Source organism: Drosophila montana, unplaced genomic scaffold, assembly GCF_035044405.1.
Source record: "Drosophila montana isolate Dmon_TW-CO22-7 unplaced genomic scaffold, ASM3504440v1 contig_3733_1, whole genome shotgun sequence".
Classification (NCBI taxonomy): domain Eukaryota; kingdom Metazoa; phylum Arthropoda; class Insecta; order Diptera; family Drosophilidae; genus Drosophila; species Drosophila montana.
In genome coordinates, this window is record NW_026998620.1 from 13,065,944 (window position 1) to 13,087,126 (window position 21,183).

A 21,183-nucleotide genomic window follows, 5' to 3' on the forward strand; every position below is an offset into this window, starting at 1 on the left:
CAAAAATTAACTTGTTTTTATTATATCTATATGGCGAGTAGCGTTTCCCTTGCATTTAAGAAAATCTCAATGAATCTGGTAGTATACAAGTCTGTTATTTTTGCTCGTGACGTCGCTCTTCCAAATTTACACCAACGCACATCTTTATCGGCATCAATTTAACATGCGATGAAAATGTTAATTAACACAGAGGACTTATCGGTTACTGTCGAAGTGTGTACACACTGCCAGCACATAAATAGAGCGGTATTTTATTTTAAATAAAAACAAATTTGCTTTAAAGGTTTCGGTATTTATTTAAAAATTTAGATATGTATAATAAATAATACTAAGTTGTGTAGGCAGCGCGATTCCATCCGTTTAAATGGTTACCTGAAAATTACAACACTTCCCTGTTTACGTGTGCAGCTAAAACTTACCCAAGTCGACCATTCCGAGGGTTGCCGCAAATGTTTAGCAGTGCTGACCCAATTGCAAGTGTAGATAGTCCGCTTTATGGCTGAGTTAGCTTGGCGACCGTCATTTCAGCGCTTTGCATTACTTTTTAGCCAACTTGGAACAAAAATTACAATATATATAATTTTAAATGACATATAACGGGTATACAATGTGTGCATTCCAAATGGAAACCAGGTTAAATGAAAATAAATCGAAATTAAAAAATTATAAAAGGTGCCCGCCCACAATTATCGCTACCATTATGAAATATTTGGCATACTGACTCTTCTACCAGCTTAATTGCCTCTTTCAACTTACATAGGAATGTACTTTGGCACCTGCTTTGTGCTTGCTTTGCTGCTGCGCCTTTCGCCTGTTCTAAACAAATACAAGACTTATACTAGATATGAATAAATAAACAAGACTAGGCTTGAACTAAACAACATTTTTGATTTGTTTTTGGTATTTTTTGTTTGTTTTCTTTTTCTTTTTTTTTTTTTTGTCAATTTTACATAAATTCATTGCTGTATTTTATATCTTTCTTTGCTACATTAAAATGTAAATTTTGTTAACATATTAGAAATCCTTAATTGCGCTGACCTTTGAGAACTGCATACAAACTGCTACAAGGTGTCGGTTACAATTAATTGTTCTTTTGGTTACAACTAAACATTGGGAGATAATTTAGTTCAATGCGTCATAGTCACTTACAAAAACGAGCATAAGAAGCTCCTCCTCGCTAAGATATATATATGTAAATATATGTATTATTTAATGCTAGAGCAGCGCGAGCGGCTCTTGAAAAAATTGAGCGCACGCTCTACTCGATTTTAAAATTATGAGAAGCTTAAACCTAAAGAAAAATATTAATACATTTTTTAAATATAGAGTTGTGTAGATTTTTGCACTGATTATCAGAAATTGTGGGCGATAGCCATTCAACCATTGGAGGTGGTCGCTTGAATATAGATTTAATCGGCTGCCGCCCTGAAGTTTTCGTTTTTATAGTGTTTGTATATACTATGTAATCTTACTGCTTACTGAAGGATTGTGGCTACAAGGGTACAAAATTTAACTTGAGTTGTTTGCTTTTGATGCACAAGTTGTATGCGACATTACTATTTTACAATGTTCCTTTTGTTTTAATTATAGGTTGGCTACAAAATGGTGAATATAAATATTATTCTATTTTGAATATTGAATAGGTAGGTTGACGTGTGTGTTAAATCAATTATCGTATATCATAATATCGTATCGTAACTGTGCAAATTACTCTCATTGAATCCTGGCCAGCTGCTGTGTACGTGTACTGCTGGATGCGTATGTGTGAGGGTCTCGCTGCTGCTTAATTCACTTCTCTTCATTTCACTTCTCTCTTCTCTGCATTTGTAAGTTCTGTTAACTCTGCTGCTGCTGCTGTTGCAACTGCTCTCTGAATAAACGCACCACACACACACACACATACTGCTCTGCTCTGTACTTGTACTGACTTTGACTGAACCAATCTCACACGACTGCACTGCACTGTTCCTGATATTTATCTTCTCTGTCATGATATTGGTATGGATGTTCTCGGAAAACTTCTTAGGTATATGAGTTGTTACTCATATCATTGAATTGCGTATCGTTTACTTGACTTTGACTTTTGGGAATAAACTGAGCCACTGCTAATTTACCACCTATAAAATGTCGATAAATGAGAAACGTTATTTAAATAAATTATTGTAAAGCATTCTAACAGTACTTAAATGGTTTTTTTTTTCTAATTACGTTTACACAAAATAAATACTTAAAAAGATTAGTTTGCAAAAAGTTCAAAAGGAGTTTTAAAAGAAAAAATTTGTTCAATCTTCGATATCGATACTAAGATGCTGTTAGAAGCTACCAGGAAAATGCCGATAAGATAAAAAGACAGCTATATGTGTATTTATATTTTAAACGCAAGAAACCTACGCAAATTGTTTGCAAAACAAACAAAATAACACGAAAAATATATTCAAATATATTTATAAATAAATATATATATACATACATATATATATATATATATATATATGGCTGGGTGGTTGATCGCAATTTTTTTTTTTGTTTGTTAGGGTCCTTAACTAAATTTATAACTATGCTCACCTCGTCTGGGCGCCTCAATATCTGCGATTGTTGCCGCCACCGTTATTGAAGCCCTGATTGTTGCCACCATAATTGCCTTGATTGCCACCGCCTTAAAAACACAAAAGAAAACCCACATGCACTTTTAAAAAGTCTGCTCAAAAACTAAACCCAAAAGATTACTCTAATAACTAAACAAAACTGGACTGCAACGTGGGTGTGTGTTACGACTGCATAATCAGAAAGTCTTGTGCATTCGTTTCACAGCATTTTTTATAAACTCTAAAACTGTCAAACTCTATGGACGTACCATAAGGGTACTCCTAATTATCTACGTATCCCATGCCCAGCACATATACACAGCGCCGCTTTAAACCGCTTAGCTCTCGCTGTGCACTCGAACTGGGAGCTTCAAGTGATCGTATGTGAAATTTGATGAAACATGTTGGATTGATGCTTACCTGCTTTGTTAGCAAAGTTGCCGCTCTGGTAGGGCTGCATGCGATTGCTGCCAAAATTGCCGCCTCGTTGTGGACCACCGCTGTAGCCTTGCTGATAGTTACCAAAATCATTGCCTCCATTGTTACCCCAGTTACCGTTACCGCCGCCGCCACCGAAGTTACCGCCATTGTTGCCCCAATTATTGTCCCAGGGTCCGTTATTGCCCCAGCAATTGTTGCCGCCGCCGTAGCCGCCTCCAAAATTGTTGCTGCCCCAATTGTCGTTATTACCGCCGCGATTACCCCAGTTTCCGTTCTGGTTACCAAAGTTGCCACCACCGCCCATGTTTCCACCCCTATTGCCGCCACCGCCGCGACCACCCTGACCACGACCACCCCCACCGCCGCCGCCCATTTCATTTTGCTTCGGCAAAGCCTTCTTCACGTCCACCATTTTGCCATTTAGCTGGTGCTGTTTTTGCACTGCAATTAAAAAATATAGAAAAAACTGTAAGTAATGTATAACACGAGGCAAGATTTGTTAGATTGAGCAAAAACCACTTGTGCCAAATACTTTTTGATCATTGATGCACAAATACAACAATAACTAAAATATAATATGGGCTGGGTTTTAATCTTACAGCCAAAAAACGCCGCAAAGACACATCAAACATTGCAATGCGGAGCTGGGACTGTGTAATTTGCCTAATATATAAAATTGTAACGAGGCTGCGTGTTACACTGAACAAGCTTTTTATATACATTCGCATAACATAGCTTAGCCGACGCTTTTATTTATCTCACAGCGTTTAAAAGGAAACTGTACAAGCGTGGATCAAGCCTGTCAATTTGTCAGTACTGTGTTTATTTATTGACCAATTGTGACACATACGTTTTCATCAATTCGGCATTTAGAGTGCCCAATTAACATAGATATAATACGTGCATAATTCTTCTTACAGTCATGAAACGCCGCACAGACACATCAAACATTGCTATGCGGAGCTGGGACTGTGAAATATTACTTAATTATTGCGGTCCGAGGTAGATAAGTTTTCTTAGCGACTCGGTTATTGAGACAACTGCACAAGGATCCATGTGCGAATTTCTGACTGGGGTTGAAGTCTTAGTGAGCGATCATATTACCCAGTGCTATTTAAAATATACTTTGTTTCTATACATATCTCATTCTTATTCTAATTGTATTGCTTTAATGTAACGAGGCTGCGTGTTACGCTGAATTTGGATTTAAGATACATTCGCATAACATAGCTTAGCCGACGCTTTTATTTATCTCACAGCGTTCAAAAGGAAACCGTACAAGCGTTGGTCAAGCCTGTCAATTTGTCAGTACTGTGTTAATTGTTTGACCAATTGTGGAACATACGTTTTCATCAATTAGGCATACAGGGTGCCCAATTAACAAAGATATAATTTGTGCAACATTTTTCTTACAGTCATGAAACGCCGCACAGACACATCAAACATTGCTATGCGGAGCTGGGACTGTCCATATATAAGGTACATAAGGTGTTTTTATTTTGTACTTACACACAACTTTATCCACGGGATCGTAGTCGTCGAACTCAACAAAGGCAAAGCCACGTTTCTTGCCTGTCTCTTTGTCCATGACAATGTTGATGTCAACAATGCTGCCATAGTGCTGGAAGTAATCACGCAGACTCTGCTCATCATGATCATCCTTCAGGGCGCCTACAAACAGTTTCTTAACTGTAGCGCCTGCATTAGGCGAGTCAATGTCTTGGCGTGGTACAGCACGCTTGGGCTCGACGACGCGTCCATCGATTTTGTGTGGACGTGCCTTTTGGGCTTCGTCCACCATGCTTGAATGCGAGTATGTAATAAAGCCGAAACCGCGTGAGCGCTTCGTACGTGGATCCTTCATGACGACCACATCGACAATTTGGCCCCATTTTTCAAAGTGCGCTTTTAAATTGTCATCGGTGGTGCGGTAATCCAGACCGCCAATAAACAATTTACGCATATGCTCTGGCTCAGTAATCGAGTCCTAAATATAAAAGAACAAAAGTTTCATATCGATTTTTTTCACCAAGCAAAACCTAACCTCTACCCCGCTGACGCACATGTAGAAAATTTCAAAATGGCGGTCACCGAGTTCGCGTATGTACCCACACATGCATACAACCACCCAACTTATCAAATCTTAGCACCTATAATTTTCCTACTTACATCATCATGCTGGCCATTAGAATTTCCATTTTGATCGTTGTGACCGCCCATCTTATATATTTTTTAATTTATTACTTTTTTCTTTGTATTTCGAAAAACGACACAGCACAAATGCTTCACCCGTTTGACTTGAATAATGAAAATTGAAATGTAATGCCAAGCTGTGTGACCGAATCTGGAAAACGTCAAGATACTTTCAAAGTAGTGTTGTGTAGGGTTTTTATTTTTTTTCTCCTAGGAAAGTACGCTGCTGAAAATGTATTTGTGGCGTTAAATAGAAATCTCACCTTAGATATTAACAGACTGAATGTATATATACTGGTGTTGTTAAATTTTTGTTGATACCATTGATTCTCAAGTTTTATACTTTGTACGCAATACATAAAAAAAAAATGTGTTGTAAATAAGCATATATAGAGTCTTAATTTCTGTTGGTAAGATAATCTCGGCTAAGTATGTATTTTGATATATTAGCATACGAAGACTAACCAAAAAATACTAGCTTACATAAATATGAAAACCTTCTGATCACCGGACATATCTTAAAAAGTTCACTAGTTCTTTTTGTTATTTGAATACGACACACAAGTCAAGATGCCGAAAAAGAAAACCGGCCAGCGGAAAAAAGCAGAGAAGCAAAAGTTACGTTTGAAGGAGATTAGGGGACGAGAGGTTCCTCTCGCTGATCTGCCTTGCAATGCACCGATGGACTGCGACAAGTGCGAGAAAAAGCAAAAGTCTCGTGCCTTTTGCTATTTCTGCCAGAGCGTGCAGCGTTTGCCCATTTGTGCACAATGTGGCAAGATAAAGTGCATGCTGAAGACGGGCGACTGTGTAATCAAACATCCCGGCGTGTACACGACAGGATTTCCTGGCATGGTTGGTGCCATTTGCGACTTCTGCGAGGCTTGGGTGTGTCACGGGCGAAAATGCTTAACCACGCACGCCTGCACCTGCCCGTTGCAGAACGCTGTGTGCCTAGAGTGCGAACGTGGTGTCTGGGAGCATGGTGGACGCATCTTTAAGTGCTCCTTTTGCGATGGCTTTCTGTGTGAAGACGATCAATTTGAGCATCAGGCCTCATGCCAGGTGCTGGAGTCGGAGAACTATAAATGCCAATCATGCAATCGTCTGGGTCAATATTCATGCTTGCGCTGCAAGACTTGCTACTGCGAGGACCATGTGCGCCGCAAGGGATTCAAGTATGATAAGAACAAGGCTATACCTTGCCCCAAGTGCAATTACGAAACGTCTGTGACAAAGGATTTGAGCATGTCCACGCGATCCCATAAATTTGGCCGTCAGCAGCAAGGCATGGGCAGTGACGACGAAGAGGGGTATGGTGGCTACTATGGGGGCTATGGGGCTAGTGGCAGCGCAGGCTATACGTATGGCGATGACGACGAGGACGATGGCGATGACGATGGTGATGACGAGAGCGAAAGCGATGATGATGACGAGGAGGAGACAAGCGGCAGTGATGCTGAAGAAACCGCCAAAGCGGAAGATAAATCAGAAAAATAATACTTTTATTTTTTAAATAGATACATTTACAAATGTGTATTTAATAAATTCATGTACTCGGTGGATAATTTTGTTGTGCAAAAAAAAAGCTGTTTGGTTTCATAGGGTGTTATGTTTTCGATCAGCTAATAGATGAGTTCTGTCACACACAAAAGCTGGCTGTTATGGATGCACACAAAAGCATATTTCACAACACTGGTGAGTTGCACGTGCGGAATAGACTTGTTTTGATTTGTAATGGAAATTTTTAATAATCGCCCAGGATTTTGTCCGTCCTGTGGATCAATTTTGCCGCCGCTGCAAGTTAAAGGAAACGTCTTTTGCTATAACTGTAAACAAGAGTTCTCTCCAGATGGTAAGCTATTGTTTATAATAATTTATTGCTTAAACTCAATACGCCGGTCTCTCAGTTTATAGCGGTGAGACATCCGAGTACACAATACACTTTAATTCCTACGATCCCAGCAAGCTGTCCAAAAAAGGAAACCGTGAGACCGATACTGCAGAGGCTGATGGTCCAGTTGTAGAGCGCAAGTGCCCCAAATGCGGCAACGACAAAATGTCATATGCCACTTTACAGCTACGTTCGGCGGATGAAGGTCAGACCGTATTCTTTACCTGTCTGAAGTGCAAGTAAGTGCAACATTAAAGGGATCAATAGCAAACGCTTAAATATTTCTTTTTTATTAAACAGATTCAAAGAGTCGGAGAACTCCTAAATGCATAATTTTAGCTGTTAGTCAACTAATTGTGTAAATACAAGTATCTTAAATTAATGAAAATAACTGTGCTCGACAGCCTGAAAATAAAGATGGAAAGAGATTTGTGGATGGTAATTGCGTCACATGTTAGTTATTAATTCAGTGCTCACCTCGGTGGCCTTAAGACGATTCTTTGGATTATATACGACTAGGTTCGAGACCAAATCAATTTCAACAGCATGTGTGCAGCTTGGAAACAGATTGTCCCAATGTACGCCCACCGAGTTGGGAAACCTGCCAGCAACAATTTGATTAATTATCAACCAATTGTTTAAACAAACGAATATCTCACCTTATTTTACTGTAATCCGGCAGCGCCGTAAGCTCTGGCCATTCGTTTAGACGCGGACTTCCCAACGTACGTATTATAATCGCCAATTGCTCGATATCTGTTGTGCCTGCAAAGAGCGGTACACCGCGTAGCATTTCGGCCAACACATTTCCGCATGCCCACAAGTCGACGGCAGGTCCATATTTCTGACTGCCCCAGAGTATTTCGGGTGCACGATACCACCTCGTGGATACCTGTGGCGAATAAAGGCGTGACTCTTCCTCGGGGAAGTACAGGCGCGCTAAACCAAAGTCGGCAATCTTCAGGACATCCGTATGACTGATTAGCAAATTGGCGGGTTTGATGTCTCTGTGCATAATGCCCGCCTCATGCAGGTAGGCCATGCCCTTGAACATCATCAGGGCATATTTTCGCACCTGCTGGCGGCTCAACGGATTCACTTCGCTCTTTAGTCGACCATACAGTGTGTCGGGCATGTACTCCAACACCAGCGAAAGGCCAGTGAGATCGGGGTATATCTCAATAATGTTTAATATCTGCAACAGCAACGTGTTGTAACATACATATAAGAATTGGTATCAGATCGTAACTTACATATTCCGAACTACACAGTTGAAGAGTTTTTATTTCGCGCAGCGTACTCAAGGATATGTTGCCAAATTTGTTCTTTAATGCGACCTTCTTGATGGCCACCTCCACATTGCGCTGCAAATCGATGGCCTTGAACACGCAACCGTGAACACCTTCGCCAATTTTATCTTGCATTTTATAGCGACTGGGCGCATAGTCATCCATTATTTGGCTATAATTTCAATTTGATAATTGAGTACCACTCTCCTTATTTGAGTTTTGTTTTTTCGGTGTTTTTATATACTGTCTCCGTAGTCCCTGGCAACGGTCATAACAATGCCAAAACAGCCGTTAGCCTGCGAACACAGCTAGCAAAACAAATGTCCTTAAGCTCTGCAACCTGTTGTCTAGTTGTTTACAGTTATTTCGTGCTGTTTGTGACAATGCGAACTGTGGCCTAAAGCGTGAGCTGTCAAATTTCGAAGCATGCGCATTTCCATGTCCTTTAGCTTTGTCAGGTCAACTGTCAAGTTGTGGGGATACACAATTTTTCGGACCCTCGCAACTTCCAAAGAAACGAACGCAGCTTACGAAATTTAATAAAACAATTTAAATATGTCTTTAGTTATTAAATAAGTTGTGCACATCAATTAACTCGCTGGTAGGTGTAACTACATACATACATATGTATATTTGAAATCAGATGCAAATCTAACGCTGGAAATAATCGTTACAAAAACTGTAAAATACGTATCAGCCTTGTACGTATGTACATATGCATGTGTGTATGTGCCATAAAGTGTACTGTGCTACTACAAAATCTATTAACATGAACAATGAAAGGACGCAAATTAAATGATTATTAGCCTTTACGTGGTCTTTTGTGAATTTGTGATCAATTAGGTCAATGACGATTAGGTGTACATATGAATGTTTTAACGAGGATGCAAAGTGTGTATGTATATACCTATGTATGTATGTATGTATGTATGTATGTGCATGTGCTTGTAATTTTAATTGTGACATGCATCGACACGCACAGCCTGTCAGGCGCAGCAGCACCTTGAACCAATTTCATAATTCTACTACTGGGTTTGACTTTGAACAAGAAAAAAGTGCATTGCATTTGAAGGCTTTAAACATTGTTTATACATATATGCAAACACAATTCTTAAACTAATTTGAACGGAAAAAGTATTTACCATAATTGGTAAAACAGGCAGCTTGAAACCGATTGCAACCGATGCATATATATACATATGTATATGTACATATGCATGCATGTATGTATGTATGTTACAGAAATACAATATGCAAATCCTGGATAATAAAATTTCTGAAAAATAATATGAACTAATTAAAAATAAACCTTTATTTTCAAAACATTTTTTCTTAAATTAATATATGTATGTACATATGTGCATACATACATATGTACATATCTATTTTTAATTGGTTTATCACATTTGATGATCTTTAATGGCATTACAGCCCGCGCACACAACATGTCCCATCCACATCTGGTCCTGTCACTGCTGCTGTGCTTTAGCCTGTGCTTGAGTAACGTTCAGTCAAGAACGGCCAAACGCTCCGATGTCTATATAGCGGGCTTCTTCCCATATGGTGATGGCGTTGAGAACTCGTACACGGGACGTGGAGTTATGCCCAGTGTCAAGCTGGCGCTTGGTCATGTCAATGAGCATCCGCAGATACTGACCAACTACAGACTGCATATGTGGTGGAATGATACACAGGTATAATCGGTTTACAAGAACCGAGAAGTAGTTCTTATATGCTTTTCCTTATTTCCAGTGCAATGCTGCCGTGGGAGTCAAATCTTTTTTCGACATGATGCACTCTGGTCCAAACAAGGTGATGCTCTTTGGTGCAGCCTGCACGCATGTCACAGACCCCATAGCCAAGGCCAGCAAGCACTGGCATTTAACACAGCTGAGCTATGCGGATACCCATCCCATGTTCACCAAGGATGCGTTTCCCAATTTCTTTCGAGTGGTGCCCTCGGAGAATGCATTTAATGCACCACGCCTGGCGCTGCTCAAAGAGTTTAATTGGACGCGTGTGGGCACCGTTTACCAAAATGAACCACGATATTCACTGCCACACAATCATATGGTGGCCGATCTGGATTCCATGGAGCTGGAGGTGGTGGAGACCCAAAGTTTCGTCAACGATGTGGCCGAGTCACTGAAAAAGCTGCGGGAAAAGGATGTTCGAATAATTTTGGGCAATTTTAATGAGCATTTTGCCCGCAAGGTTTTCTGCGAAGCATTCAAGTAAGTCCTCCCAAAATTGTAATATTGTAATGCCCATAATAATGCCACTTTCAGATTGCAAATGTATGGACGTGCCTATCAGTGGCTAATTATGGCCACCTACACCACGGATTGGTGGAATGTGACAATGGACAGCGAATGCAGCGTGAAGGAAATTGCCACGGCTTTAGAGGGCGCCATATTGGTGGATCTACTGCCGCTCTCAACCAGCGGAGACATAACAGTTGCAGGCATTGTAAGTGGACTCGAGATTTTACCCATATATGCAGCATCTTAAGGATTTTTAATTTTCCAGACGGCGGATGAGTATCTCGTTGAGTATGATAGATTACGCGGCACAGAATACTCGCGCTTCCATGGATATACCTACGATGGTATTTGGGCAGCTGCATTGGCCATACAGTATGTAGCGGAGAAGCGTGAAGATCTGCTAACACATTTTGATTACCGAGTCAAGGACTGGGAAAATATTTTCCTGGAAGCATTACGTAATACTTCTTTCGAGGGTGTCACGGTTGGTATTAGCCCTAAGATCAAAAAGATATTAATTAGCCTATGTATATTATTTCCAGGGACCGGTACGCTTCTATGACAACGAACGCAAGGCCAACATTCTGATTACCCAGTTTCAAGTGGGACAAATGGAAAAGATAGGCGAATATCACTCACAGCAAGCACACTTGGATATGACGCTGGGCAAGCCCGTACGTTGGGTGGGCAAGACGCCACCCAAGGATCGCACAGTGATCTATATAGAACACAGCCAAGTTAATCCCACCATATATATTGTGTCAGCCAGCGCCTCTGTCATTGGCGTGATAATAGCCACCGTTTTCCTAGCCTTTAACATCAAGTATCGTAATCAACGGTAAGATCTTAAGTTCCAATAGCTACTCTTCCTTAATGTACCAAGTCTGTATTATTTGTAGCTACATCAAAATGTCAAGTCCACATTTGAACAATCTGATTATTGTTGGCTGCATGCTGACCTATCTGAGCATCATTTTTCTGGGCCTGGATACTACGTTGAGCAGTGTGGCAGCCTTTCCCTATATATGCACGGCTCGAGCATGGATTTTAATGGCAGGTTTCAGTTTGGCTTTTGGTGCCATGTTTTCGAAAACTTGGCGAGTGCATTCGATTTTTACCGATCTGAAGCTGAACAAGAAAGTGATCAAGGACTATCAGCTGTTTATGGTTGTGGGCGTGCTTTTGGCCATTGATATAGCGATAATAACCACCTGGCAGGTAGCCGATCCGTTCTATCGTGAGACGAAGCAGCTAGAACCAAAAGTGTGTATTACATCAATGGGATTTCCTCAATAACTTACTACTATTACAGCACCACGAGAACATTGATGATGTGCTGGTCATACCCGAGAATGAGTACTGCCAATCAGAGCACATGACCATATTTGTTAGCATCATCTATGCATATAAAGGCTTGCTACTGGTGCGTTAACTTCGACACTAATGATTATTAGTACAATGTGTTCCTTATTTGCTACTTTTAGGTTTTTGGCGCCTTCTTGGCCTGGGAAACCAGGCATGTCTCCATTCCAGCTCTAAATGACTCCAAGCACATTGGCTTCTCAGTTTATAATGTGTTCATTACTTGTATTGCCGGCGCGGCCATATCGCTGGTTTTATCGGATCGCAAGGATTTAGTTTTTGTCTTACTCTCGTTTTTTATAATTTTTTGTACGACAGCCACTTTGTGTTTGGTGTTCGTACCGAAAGTAAGACTGGTAGTAAGGAAGTTTTGTAGTTTTTGTAGCTGTTATATAATCGTATAATACTTATATACAAACAAACATACGACTACATACGTATTTTGTTGAATGTTGTTTCATATTGTTCGTTTGATCATTTCGAATGCCGTCAATCGAATGGACTGCATTTCAAATGATCAGCATTTCTTTTAGCGCTACTCTTTACGCCCAGAACAAACTAAACAAAAACGTTACTAAATTCTAAACTTTGCTAATGCTACATAACACTACTAACTTTTTATAAACTGTTAATTCTATCTACATACGTACTTATCTATGTATATCAGCAATGCCGTAGAAATATTTAAAAACTTTTCTCTATAATTGGATATTAGCACTTATCGGTATTTCTGATATTCATATGTTCTGTCCTATATTCTCAATTTTCAAAGTTATCCTTGAGAACTTACCTTGCTGTGTGGTGTGTTGTCTGGCAGCAAACTTATCTAATCCCGGCTTATTGAATTTCAGCTCGTCGAACTCAAACGCAATCCTCAGGGCGTTGTGGACAAGCGAGTGCGTGCTACTCTACGCCCTATGTCCAAGAATCGTCGCGATTCTTCGGTCTGTGAGCTAGAGCAGCGGCTTCGCGATGTTAAGAACACCAATTGTCGCTTCCGCAAAGCTCTGATGGAAAAGGAGAACGAGCTGCAGGCTCTAATACGCAAACTGGGCCCAGAGGCGCGCAAGTGGATCGATGGCGTCACATGCACAGGCGCCCCCACTGACATGGAGCCTATTCTAAGCGAAGATATGGCAAGGCTATCGGCACCACCGGTGCGTCGCGAAATGCCCAGTACTACAGGTGAGTGAGCATGGGTTCTATCTAGACAAATTCATGCATTGCTCACTGATTGCACTTAGAAGTTACCGAGCTGACATCAGTGGATAGCATCACTTCCACGCACGTTGACATGGAGAATTCCTTCGTTTCGGTACAGTCCACGACTCTGGCGCCCTCTTTGCCGCCGTAAGTACTCGGAGACCCACATAGACTAAATATGTGTATGTGTATATGTGTATTTAATCAGTATGTCCAACAGTAAAAAAAAGAAACAGTCAATGGTGGAACACCATCCGCCCGCAATGATGCAGCCTATCCAGCAGCAGCTACAACAGCATCTGCAGAAGCAGCAACAAATGCAGCAGCAGCAGCAGCTGCAACAACAACATCAACACCATCGACATTTAGAGAAACGCAATTCAGTTTCGGCTCAAACAGATGCCAATATTGGTAGCATAACGAGCAGCGCCAGCAAACGCAGCACTGGCGACTGTGCCGCGATACGCCGCCAGTCAACTGCATCGCGGCACTATGAAAGTGGGAGCCAAACGCCAACGGCGAAGCCAAAGTATAGCAGCACACATCGCAACTCCTCCACGAATATATCCACCTCACAATCGGAGCTGAGCAATGTTTGTCCGCACAGCAAGCCCGGCACGCCAGGTATAATCAAGAGTAAGTATTCGCCCATCATATATGCACTTAAGAAAAAAAATTCAAAAACTGCAAATCGTTTTAAATTCAGTTAAGAAATAAGGTATTACCAAAATTTAATTTTAAGCATACATTTTCCTTCAACTTAACTTACATATTTTAACCAAATATAATATGGTTATTCATGCTTCAACAAAATGACATTTAATTCCTTCATTTTTAACAGCTCCCACCGCCTCTGACCATCGGCGCACCAGCATGGGCTCGGCTTTAAAGTCTAATTTTGTTGTCTCGCAGAGCGATCTCTGGGACACGCACACGCTCTCACATGCTAAGCAGCACTCGCGCCAGTCGCAGCGTACCTATGCCAGCCCACAGCGCTGTTCCGAGCATCATGGACACGTGATGGCCTATGACCAGAACACAACCTCGCCCATTCAACGCTCCGTCTCGGAAAAGAATCGCAATAAGCATCGCCCCAAGCCGCAAAAGGGTACGGTCTGCCAGAGTGAGACGGACAGCGAGCGGGAACGCGAACCGACACCCACTACTGTTCAGCAGTGCACACAGACGCGCAAGTTCAATCGAAATTCCAACATTCAGCATGCGGCGCACCATCACAGCTCGCCGAATGTGGCGCCGGAGAAGCAAAGGAAACAGCGCAATAGAACGGATCATTCAATCTATGGAGCCAGCTCCGAGACGGAGTTAATCGAGGGGGAGACAGCTATACTACCCATATTCCGGAAGCTGCTCACCGAAAAGAGTCCCAACTATCGCGGCCGAAGTGTAGTTGGCCAGAGCTGTCCTAATATATCCATTAAATGCGATATCGTTGAATACTTGTAGGCAAATGCAGTTTTTAGCCCCTATGACAAAATTCCTTATACTCTATCGTAATGCATACTAATGTGAAGAAAGTGGATGCACAATTTCATAAATTGCTAGCACAAATAATATTGAGAAACATAGTTGAAAATTAAAAGATAATTAATGTAAGTAATTACAAACGTTGTTTTTAAATTAAATGAACTTGATTTGTTTTGAAAGTAATATTTTTATTTATTGTTTTACAAGTAACATTTATTAAATCACTTCAACACATTTAATAAGTTTAATGAAGGAAGTACAAGGTTTTCAGTTATAGTTAAGTACAATACGTCATGATTTTTGTTTAACTAGCTCTCATTGTCTGTATAAACATAGAATTTGTATTTATCAATTTGTCACCTTCTGTATCACAGTTACATGGTTATTACAAACGCGAGTGTGTTTTTGTGTGTTTTAAACATTTACAACTAAGTAGGATAGACAACACATATAGTACACCAATGTACATTATATATATTGTGTGTTTGTGCCGTATATAACTACCATATATGGTAACTACATATACCTGCATACATACTATAATGCCGGCATCAACATAGTTGGCCCATTTTAACAGCTAATAAAAATTCAGAGTATAAATAGTTTTGATTACAGTTAAATACGTAAATACATAAACAATTACGCGGACGCGCTCTGTTGTCGAATACTTTACTTAAGACTAATAATACCGACATCGTGCAGTCGTACAATTATGGACGTACCCAGTACCTTCCGCCAATTGCTTCAGTTTACAATATTGAGCTCACTTGGCTCGAGCGAGAGCCAAGCGTTACAGTAACTAAGTAAAAAATCGCATTGCAACTGTTGAAAGTCTTTTTGAAATAGCACACTAAATAGTAAATCAAATAGCCAACTAGTTGGCGCAAATGTTTGCTCAAGCATAAGTACAATTAATTGCGAATCTCCGCCTAATAGAATATTATATTAGCAAAGTATAAAATGTGTCAAACATTTACGCAAATCGCTTGCCTCTTTGAGTCACGCTTAACTCTAACAAAGTAATTGCACATACGACTAGCTGTGATATATCAATACAGCTTACATACGTACACTTACATTGGCGCAATGTGTGCTAAATACATATACATAGTAATTGTATATATTTCGGACAGCTTCGTTGCGTTGCCCTTTGTATAAAAAATGCATATACTTGCAGCTCCTTAGCTGAGGCAATAAGAAGCTCCATTGAAAATCGCGGACTCCGCTTGATATTTTGCACTAGTGCGGCGTTTGAAATGAGTGCTCTAAGTCCACAGCTAGAGAAGGCGGCGGATGTCCACTCTCTGCACCTGAAATGGTTCTGATCTGATTGTTTGAATTAAGAGATTCCAATTCATGTGTCTCCGAATTGGCCATCTCAACAATGGCTGAGCTGGTGGGTGTTAGCAGCTGTTCAGTGGCAATTATTTGACTGGGTTTCCTGTAAGAGATTGCAAACACAAATTAGAAATAGCCAAGAATATGGGAGTTGGACCTACCGTTCGTAGAATTTATTAGCCTTTGCAGTGCGACGCTTGTGCCATGCAGGCCAGCCCAGCTGCATGAAACCGTACTGCGGTCCGGCCACTTTGAGCAGGCTCATCAAAAAGAAGGTTGCATAGAACCAACTGGTGGCCATTACTACAACTAAAAATATACCAATCTGTATGTAGGGTAATATATTTGATGCCATCATAATGCCACCGGCAACGCCAGTGGTAACCGCTGCCATAACTGTTGGACCAATGATGCGGGACAGCGCAAATTGTGTGGCTGCAATGCGCTCCTTAGAAGGCGAGAGCCGATAATGTATGCCATAGTGTAGGCTAAAATCCACAGCCAGGCCAATTGCAGTCGATACCGCAATGCTCTCCAGTATATTAAGCCGCCATCCGAGTAAAATAAGCACAGCCACCGTGTTAAAAATGGTCAGAGAGACAGTAATGACGGCATATATGGAAATAATGAAATTAAGTGTGAAGCAGAGCAGAACAACAAGTGAAGCTGCCATGGCCAGCACAATAGCAATGATTGTGTCGTGCGAAAGTGTGTCCTGAACGCTGTAAAACTTCAAGTCACTGATAAACCAGCCACCACGCAACCCCAAGGGCGCCGTGCTGAGCTGCTGCTGAAACCAACTCTCGACGCTCTCATAAAACTGGTTGATGTTGGCGTAGAGCGTGCTGTATCTGACATTCGAATCAAACTCAATGATGATCGCTTTCACGAGTAGTTGCGTAGAAGTCGACTCAATGCTTAAGCTTTCATTACTATTGCCCTCGAAGTACTCATCCGAGTGGATGGGTCCAGCAGCAAACTTGGGACCCGCTTTGCCGTGCTGATAGAAACTGGTTTCACACAAATTGGAAATGCATTGTGGCAAACACTCCTCAAATATGTGCGGCTCGTAGGGAAACTCTGCGTCGCAGCAAGGTGCGCGATCCAAGCTCATTGAGTCCATGTCATCAACGCATCTAAGAATAAAAAACTTAGTGAATAACATTCACTAATTTATATAACACAATGCTTACCTACGCTCCATGTATCTTATAAAGTTCTCAATAAAGCAATTGGGCAGCAAGAAACCAAAGGTAGCCTGATAAAATGGCTGCTGGCGTATGTTTTGACAAAAGTTCCGTAACCAAATCTGCGCCGTCTTGCTTGATATATTAAAATTATTGTCATAGTGTAGGTTACCGTATGAGCTTGGGTTTGTGAAGTCGCCATCGTCCACCGCTTGTACGCCCCAAACGAAGCGCATGCTCATATTGAAATTTTCCACTCCTTGCAGAGGCTTCTCAAACCAAAACTGATGCCTTAGCTTTGTATAAACCTCGAAGGGATGATGTGACACAAATAATTGAAAATGTGGTTTCTCTGGCAGCTGCAGACCCGGATACCAGAACACAATGATCGCACTGGAAACGCCCAGCACGGCAAAGATGAACAGCCACAGGTATGCATAATTCATAATACTCTGCGTAATGCACTCTTCAAACAATTCGCAAAATCGATTAATTGACTTCTTGCAGGCGTTGATCAATTTTTGTGTTAAATGCTGCTGGCAGCACATGTGGCTGGCAAACAGGCGCTCCATAATTGATACCGAGGCGGGTAACCAGGTGATCATAAGCAAATAGTTGGTGACCACAACGGTGCCCGCAAAAATTCTGTAAACGGAAGCCATTAATAGTGGATAGTTTATTATAAGACTAACAAGACTTACCCAAAACATTTAATTGCAGTTATGGAGCTACTGTAGGAGGCATAAAATGCGCTAGCAGTGGTTACCGAGGTGACAAACATAGATGCTGCCGCATGTCGCATAGTCAGCGCCATTAGATTCTCTAATGTTTCCGTATGCTCATTGTGCTCCAACGGCGTCGGCAATGTTGATTGTGTGTTCAATGTACTGCTCTTGCTAAAGCGCTCGGCCAGCACACATTGCCAGATTTTTAGGAACAAGAATACATCATCCGCACCAATACCAATGATGACCACAATGGCTAGGAGATTCATATATGGAAAGAAGCTTAACTCAAATACCAACGTGTAAACAAAGTATGCCAATCCCAATGAGAAACAAACGGCACAACAGGACATTAGTGTAATAAACGCAGATCCTGTATATAACCAAACGCAAGCCATAACGAAGAGACCACCCAGCGATACCAGCCAAACATCTGTTAGTAACTGCTCGCTAAATAGCTCATTTTCCAGACCCAAATCCATGGCAACAACTTCCACTAACTCATTGCATAGCTCGCTGTAAATAGAGTTGAATGAAAAACTATTTAAATAATGACGTCCATCACATAAGACTAGAAATATATGTTAAAAGTTTATTAAATATAACTACCCAAAAGTATTCACAAATAGTGTACTCAAGGCAAAAATTAGAATATTTAAATTAAACATTAAATGTACATGAACTGATTTAGTAAAATGGCTGGCGAAGAGGAATCTATGACACGCAGCGAACGTTTAGCTCAGGTGGACGTTAAAGAGATGCTGCCAACATGTTTCAATAAAAAGACCGTCACAGAAGCGGATTTTGTGAACCACATGCATGATGGTCGCATTTATAAACCAAAAAAGATAATAAAAAAGCAAACCGATGCGGCATTGATCTCTGGGCATTATGCGAACAATCTTAAGGTGAATAATTTTGAATTAAAGACGCGCACCTGGCCGTATGCAACGGACTGGCGCGAAGAATATCGCCAATTTTTATTGCGCACAAAGTGGTGCAACGAGGATATTTATAAACTGTTCTTTGAGTGCCCGCCAGTGCGTTTTGATCAAGTCGAAGATTTTTTGAGGGATTTGCAGAAAACTGTTTATAGTTCAGACTATTCGCCAAATGACTATGTGGCACTGAATAGTCAAAAAAAAATAAAAGCGGATATATCAGATCCTAACTGTAAATCCAAGGACATTCTGACTACCTATGGCAATTACTATAATCGGCTCGAAGAGCTCAATGCCTTGGGTGCAGCATTGCATCGCCGACCTGAACCCAAAAGTATGTCCATGGAGACATTTGCCAAAAACATGCGTAAGCTTTTCCGCAAATATGACCTGAGTACATACTATGAAGAAGTCTGCATACCCGCATTGGTGACAGCAAAGGATGGCAAAATGCCTACAGGACCCATCGACCGTTACACGCTGCGCAAGTACTAGAATAATTTTGACAATTAAATTTTCAACTTACACGTGTTGCCATTCGTGGAAAAGCGGCAGGATGCGATTGGAGCGTGCAACTGGTACAAAAATCATGGCGTATTTCAAAAAAATATTCGTGTCCTGCATAAAATAAATAATTATTAATTAGACCAATCTTTATCGTAATGACACTAACGTTTGGCTTAATAAAGCTGTGATCGCTTAGAAAGTTGAGTACATTGAAGACCAAATTGTTGCGCGTACATTCTTCCGGCGCATAACAGCGATTTAATTCGTTACAATTGACGTCCAGCTTTAGATAGTGGTAGTAATCGTAGCAATTAAGCAGCAGCGATCGCAACAGCGCAACATCATCCGTAGTCAGATCAAAACAGGAACTCTTATTGGCCAACAGGGTGGCATAGCTGGGCAGCGACCACGGCCGGCAGCAATTGGATGTAAGCATTTCAGGCTCACAGAATGCCTGATAGCTGGGCACGGCACCAATTTGCTCTTGCAGCTGGCACATGGCCAACATGCCATTTAGATCAAACAGTGAGTCTGTCGAATTTGGTCCAATGCGCTGCACCACAAAATGAGAGTATTCCTTGTGTGGTGAGGAATCACAAAAAAAACCCTCGATGGGTTGACGCACTCTTGAGTTAGACCATCCGTCGTTGGGTAATGAGGCCTGCTTTAGCATACGCCATGTACTCTTCTTGGTCTGTACGCGCTCACGATGCTCATCCTCATCCACGTAAGTAGTATTGTGGCCATATTCAATCTCATCGCTGCGCCTGGTCGGCTCTAGCAAGGAAGGGCTGCTGTCGTTGGTTACCTCGTAGTCACGAAACACGCCGCTGTCACCCATCCACTTATCGCTTAACGGACTCTTGGTCGCCTTTAGGCGCTTATTAATAAGCATCATTTTGTACGCCATGTCGTCGTGCTCATTTTTCTTGGGCTCTTTGCGGCCCTTATTGTTTTTGTGCTTTCGACGCTGTTTTTTGTGCCGCCTGTAATTGGGATGCTGATGACGCGGTACACCACGTTTCTTGTCGGTTTGAAGCTTTAGCATCAGATCTGTGGGGTTGGAAAACAAAACACCGTTGCCGTCAACCTCCTGATCCAGATTATGCCAAGCGGTTAGACGTTTGCCAATTTCGGTGCCTCGCGTCTCAAAGCCCTGCAATATTTGTTGTGGGTAAAAGTATGAGCATGCGTAGAAATTATATATTGGGGAATGATTGATATGATACGAACCAAGGTGGGGTCACTAAAGTCTGGTAGGTCGTTAAGTAAAAATGCGACTATAATGCAGGCCACGCAATAAACTGCAATTGAGACGACCACCAGGTATGGTCTCCGTGCCAGCACATGATAATACCAATTCATCTTCTCCGAGTCGAAGCACAACATGCCGAGGTAATAGAAACGGCAACGGAGTAAGCTCGAGAATGTCTTCCAAATTGAAGCGCCTAGATTATTCTCATCTTGTTTGGTTTTGTGACAGCTGCAGTCGCAGCATGGGGGTTTTTGAGTAACCTTGAGCTTGAGGCGTTATGGCGGATGTCCTGGGGGTAGTGCTATTGTTGTTGTTTATGTTATAGATACTGTTTGGACCTGCCTTGCAAAATATTAATTTAGCTGTGGCTCTTGCTCTGCGGTTTGGTTTGTTGTGACTGAAAATGGATTGATAACATTTTTAAACGTTCGCGAAATAAATCTCAGGCAGAGAAATTAAACTAAAATAATTAAAAGAACGCGAATGCAAAAAATGCGCAAAAACACAAGCAAAA

General features: G+C 41.3%; 7 protein-coding genes across 13 annotated transcripts; 4 read left to right on the forward strand and 3 right to left on the reverse strand.

Annotated features, from left to right (window-relative positions):
• Positions 1 to 271: 271 nt before the first annotated feature.
• Hrb98DE (Heterogeneous nuclear ribonucleoprotein at 98DE) lies at positions 272 to 5,353 on the reverse strand. Of its 4 annotated transcripts, none has more exons than XM_064695241.1 (5): positions 5,196 to 5,353; positions 4,536 to 5,013; positions 3,006 to 3,467; positions 2,566 to 2,656; positions 272 to 552 (listed from the first exon to the last, which is right to left on the reverse strand). In XM_064695241.1, the coding sequence occupies exons 1-4, from the start codon at positions 5,244 to 5,246 to the stop codon at positions 2,580 to 2,582; spliced, it is 1,068 nt and encodes a 355-aa protein (XP_064551311.1). In that variant the 5' UTR covers positions 5,247 to 5,353; the 3' UTR covers positions 272 to 552; positions 2,566 to 2,579. The 4 variants fall into 4 exon arrangements, with proteins under 4 accessions (XP_064551311.1, XP_064551312.1, XP_064551310.1 ...); XM_064695240.1 differs by lacking the exon at positions 272 to 552 and adding an exon at positions 1,013 to 2,117; XM_064695242.1 differs by lacking the exon at positions 2,566 to 2,656.
• Positions 5,354 to 5,741: 388 nt separating this feature from the next.
• Noa36 (zinc finger protein 330 homolog Noa36) lies at positions 5,742 to 6,787 on the forward strand. The gene has a single exon (XM_064695246.1). It carries the CDS (start codon positions 5,790 to 5,792, stop codon positions 6,717 to 6,719), a length of 930 nt encoding a protein of 309 aa, XP_064551316.1. The 5' UTR covers positions 5,742 to 5,789; the 3' UTR covers positions 6,720 to 6,787.
• Positions 6,788 to 6,899: 112 nt separating this feature from the next.
• On the forward strand, positions 6,900 to 7,555 carry RpI12 (RNA polymerase I subunit RpI12). The gene is made up of 3 exons (XM_064695252.1): positions 6,900 to 7,074; positions 7,130 to 7,352; positions 7,414 to 7,555. Exons 1-3 carry the CDS (start codon positions 6,957 to 6,959, stop codon positions 7,436 to 7,438), a joined length of 366 nt encoding a protein of 121 aa, XP_064551322.1. The 5' UTR covers positions 6,900 to 6,956; the 3' UTR covers positions 7,439 to 7,555.
• On the reverse strand, positions 7,435 to 8,982 carry LOC135437319 (cyclin-dependent kinase 20). The gene is made up of 3 exons (XM_064695248.1): positions 8,367 to 8,982; positions 7,773 to 8,308; positions 7,435 to 7,714 (listed from the first exon to the last, which is right to left on the reverse strand). Exons 1-3 carry the CDS (start codon positions 8,565 to 8,567, stop codon positions 7,561 to 7,563), a joined length of 891 nt encoding a protein of 296 aa, XP_064551318.1. The 5' UTR covers positions 8,568 to 8,982; the 3' UTR covers positions 7,435 to 7,560.
• Positions 8,862 to 14,695, forward strand: GABA-B-R2 (gamma-aminobutyric acid type B receptor subunit 2). Of its 4 annotated transcripts, none has more exons than XM_064695227.1 (13): positions 8,862 to 9,003; positions 9,834 to 10,096; positions 10,155 to 10,636; positions 10,691 to 10,871; positions 10,932 to 11,150; positions 11,209 to 11,504; positions 11,566 to 11,929; positions 11,979 to 12,089; positions 12,151 to 12,387; positions 12,880 to 13,213; positions 13,273 to 13,378; positions 13,452 to 13,867; positions 14,073 to 14,695. In XM_064695227.1, exons 2-13 carry the CDS (start codon positions 9,848 to 9,850, stop codon positions 14,693 to 14,695), a joined length of 3,618 nt encoding a protein of 1,205 aa, XP_064551297.1. In that variant the 5' UTR covers positions 8,862 to 9,003; positions 9,834 to 9,847. The 4 variants fall into 4 exon arrangements, with proteins under 4 accessions (XP_064551297.1, XP_064551298.1, XP_064551299.1 ...); XM_064695228.1 differs by having other exon boundaries at positions 13,276 to 13,378; XM_064695229.1 differs by having other exon boundaries at positions 12,151 to 12,375.
• A 188-nt stretch (positions 14,696 to 14,883) lies between these two features.
• Positions 14,884 to 21,181, reverse strand: disp (dispatched). Its single transcript, XM_064695231.1, has 7 exons — positions 20,648 to 21,181; positions 19,581 to 20,570; positions 19,434 to 19,525; positions 17,943 to 18,482; positions 17,248 to 17,886; positions 16,216 to 17,190; positions 14,884 to 16,157 (listed from the first exon to the last, which is right to left on the reverse strand). Exons 1-7 carry the CDS (start codon positions 20,801 to 20,803, stop codon positions 15,956 to 15,958), a joined length of 3,594 nt encoding a protein of 1,197 aa, XP_064551301.1. The 5' UTR covers positions 20,804 to 21,181; the 3' UTR covers positions 14,884 to 15,955.
• LOC135437321 (uncharacterized) lies at positions 18,550 to 19,558 on the forward strand. The gene has a single exon (XM_064695250.1). It carries the CDS (start codon positions 18,662 to 18,664, stop codon positions 19,400 to 19,402), a length of 741 nt encoding a protein of 246 aa, XP_064551320.1. The 5' UTR covers positions 18,550 to 18,661; the 3' UTR covers positions 19,403 to 19,558.
• Positions 21,182 to 21,183: the final 2 nt, after the last annotated feature.